Genomic DNA, 3,247 nt, shown 5'->3' on the forward strand with positions numbered 1-3,247 from the left:
CCCTGTTTCAGTTTTGTCATATAGTAATTAAAAAAAGTCGGTCAATACCGTAGCGCTTTCATTGTTCAACAACTCTTTGAGTAAATTCCATTTATTATGCTTATTGTTAATTTGATCCCCATTTTTTTCTTTTATTCTGTCTACTCTCGAATAGTCGAATGTATCAAGTTGGTGTTTCAGGATCGACTTACAAAAAAAATAAAAGATTGCCAGTTGGTGCTATAAGGACGTGTCACGTTACGTTTGATTTTGAAGATGGTAATTATAAGCATACATATTAGCCCTCAAATAAAGTAAGAATTACATGAAATTGATTTTTGATTTCCGTGAATATATAAAGAAACAAACAAAATGGAAAACTATACGAGATCGAGTGAGACACAAACCCACACACTGCAACCAATGGGAATGGGAACTCAAGCCAAAGCCAAAGAGACAATAGACGAGTCCTCAAGCAGATTTGTAGAATTCCATGACATAGCTGTTAAAAGCGCAACACATAACTCCAACTCCAGCGAATCCGGCGCCCTTGGCCAAGGCCTCAAAGTCTTTCTCGGTTCTCTCTTTTCCTCCAGGGTTATGTGCCAGCATGATGTTGTCAAGTTGGAACACACCGTTGGCGGAAAGACAAGTCTCGGGAGCTACCGGAAGAATGGACTCGACGACAATTATCTTTCCATTTTCCGGTAACGCTTGGTAGCAGTTCCTCAAAAATTTCAAGCAATGTGCATCGCTCCAGTCATGACATATCCACTGCAATTCATCCAACCACACAAGTGGTCAAGCAAAATATCACTATCCATAGGCATAAAAATAAACCTCCAAGTGTTTGATGGAGTCAGCAATACCAATATACAACATTAATGTTATTTATTTAATTAGTAGCTCCTATCCAGAAAGAGTGAGACTCTCTATTAGAAAGCAAAAGCAGTAGGAATTAGTGGTACTCACTTTCATGAAAATGGCATCTCCTTTAGGTACACTAACAAACATATCTCCTCCAACATGCTCCACGCCTGCTCCAAAAAATATCATTCATCAATATTATTGGGGTGGGGTGGGGTGGGGTGGAGACATATATATCATCGCCCATCAGCCATACCATGTAGCTAGTGGGACCTACTTTTCCACTACACCGATCGTTTGGCATTATGATAATTAAGATGGAGTTGATGATGGAATGAATGATAGATAATACAATAATAATAATAATAATTAATTAAGGGAGATTGAGGAGGAGGAGGAGGGGGATTACCAGGATAGGATGGGGCATCGTCAATAACGTGAGGCAAATCGAAGTTAATGCCCTTGATGGAAGGGTACTTGGAAATAATCATGTTAAGTGTAGCTCCAGTTCCCCCACCGACGTCCACCACGGAGTTGAGGCCCTCGAATCCCTTGTATGCCTCAAGAATCTTCTTCATGGTTATGGTGGAGTGATCTGACATTCCCTTGTTGAACACTTTGTTGAATCTGGGGTCTGTGCCGTGGTATTCGAATGCAGTCATGCCGTAGGCCTTGTTAAATGGAATTCCCCCATCAAGCACTGCGTCTTTCAAATGGTACCTACACAACGGAATTACCCACCCTCTTCAGTAATTACATGATGATGCCACTTTAGCATTTCCTCTCTATCCCCTAATATGTTTAAGTAAGTGACCATCGCCCCCTTTTCAATCTGTTACCTTTAACCAATCTATTACTATTACATTATTTAATTTGCCTGTTTGTTTAATTACAAATACAATTATATACTTCTCCGGAAGCAAAAGCTGATCGAAAAGCATACATAATTAATATCCAGTTTTAATTTTATTTTCAATGGACCCCCCTCTCTCACGGTCTCACCCTTAACCCTCCTTAAAATCTTTTTCTTTTTTTTTTTTTTAACAGATGAGGGTCCACTCCATGCTGATTAGCCGCCATGATCCATTCAAAGTTTCCTGATCTCGATCAAACGGTATTTTTTCTACCAAGTAAGTACCAACCCCCGCAATGGTATTTGCACTCTCAAAAGTCTCAACTCTCAACCCCACCCGGCCAAAAAGACGTGTATCTTGTGGATTGGATCCCTCAAATCAAATAGTCCAATTTGGAAGGGAAGAGAAAGGAATTAGGGATCGAAGGCGTAACAAAAGCAACCTCCGTTGCTTGCCTCTCTCGCCACTCGCCACCAACCGTTTGAGTTTTTGAGCCTATGGACGGCCGGTGTTTGACACTGCTTATCACAAAACCACTCTCGATCGCTCCTATTCTCTTCGCTCCCTCTCGTCAGAAAATTAAAAATAATAATAATAATAAAATAAAATATTTTACCTTGTTTAGATTAACCAAAAAAATTGTTAAAAGCAGAGAATAAAAGGAAAGCTGAAATTAAAGAAAAGGGGAGGCGAGGGTACCAGCTTTCCATGAGGACCTTGTCTTGATTCATGAGCACCAGTGGAGCCATCGACACTCCATCTTCGTTCTTCACCAAGAACTTACACACGGGTGCAAGGCCGTAGAGTCTCTCTACTCGTCCATCGTCGTGGGTGCGTAGGGAGCAAGTAAGAATGGAGAAGCTGGCTAGGAGACGCAGCATACGGTCGAGCATAACAGGTGCATCTGGGTTCCGCGTAGTAAGATGAGAGGCGATTTCAGAGGTCGAGATGTGAGCCCCAGCGCCTGCTTCAGCAATGATCTCCAGTACATCTAGCTCGATGGCTGCTTTCAATACCATGGGTACGACCGAAGCGCTGGCCAATTGCATGGCGTAGTTGCAAGCTTCCTCCTCTTCTTGGTCTGCAATTTTGATCTGGGTCTTGGTCGAACCCATGGTTGTTCTCTTTTTTAGGACTGCCAAAAAAAATAACGAACAGAGACCGAAGAGGATGGACGAGCCGGTGGGGGTAGGGGTGAATGGATGATTGGCACAGAGCAACGGGGAGGAAAGGATCACATATATATAGATGTTACAGACAGGATGTTAAATCATAAATCATTTACCCACCCACCAAAAAACACTGCCATCTCTCTCCCTTTCTAGAGTAGGTGAGGTGACATTCCCAGGCTGACAACTTTGGGCCCAACTTATAGGTAACTAGTGGTTAGTGAGATGACTTTTTCGGTTCACTTCATCCACACACTTTTGGTGGACCGACACTCAATGTCCTGTATTGCTCTCAGCAAGCGGGAATGATAATATGTGTCATAAAAATAGAAAGGATTACTAAACGATATGGAAATATGGATGGAGGGCTGATAGCCA

The 3,247-nt window shown here is 42.1% G+C and overlaps 1 protein-coding gene across 1 annotated transcript; it reads right to left on the bottom strand.

Annotated features, from left to right (window-relative positions):
- Window positions 1-213: 213 nt before the first annotated feature.
- On the bottom strand, window positions 214-2,913 carry LOC148881153 (caffeic acid 3-O-methyltransferase 1-like). The gene is made up of 4 exons (XM_088963430.1): window positions 2,400-2,913; window positions 1,256-1,566; window positions 952-1,016; window positions 214-753 (listed from the first exon to the last, which is right to left on the bottom strand). The coding sequence occupies exons 1-4, from the start codon at window positions 2,813-2,815 to the stop codon at window positions 451-453; spliced, it is 1,095 nt and encodes a 364-aa protein (XP_088819556.1). The 5' UTR covers window positions 2,816-2,913; the 3' UTR covers window positions 214-450.
- Window positions 2,914-3,247: the final 334 nt, after the last annotated feature.

Source organism: Nelumbo lutea, chromosome 1, assembly GCF_056320005.1.
Source record: "Nelumbo lutea isolate HS-2025 chromosome 1, American lotus-T2T, whole genome shotgun sequence".
NCBI classification, from domain to species: domain Eukaryota; kingdom Viridiplantae; phylum Streptophyta; class Magnoliopsida; order Proteales; family Nelumbonaceae; genus Nelumbo; species Nelumbo lutea.

Coding starts and splice junctions, on each gene's coding strand:
- LOC148881153 (XM_088963430.1), bottom strand. CDS start 2,815: ATGGGTTCGACCAAGACCCAGATCAAAATTGCAGACCAAGAAGAGGAG. Junction 1,567..2,399: donor AAGGTCCTCATGGAAAGCTG/GTACCCTCGCCT, acceptor TCCGTTGTGTAG/GTACCATTTGAAAGACGCAG. Junction 754..951: donor GAGATGCCATTTTCATGAAA/GTGAGTACCACT, acceptor GATGAATTGCAG/TGGATATGTCATGACTGGAG.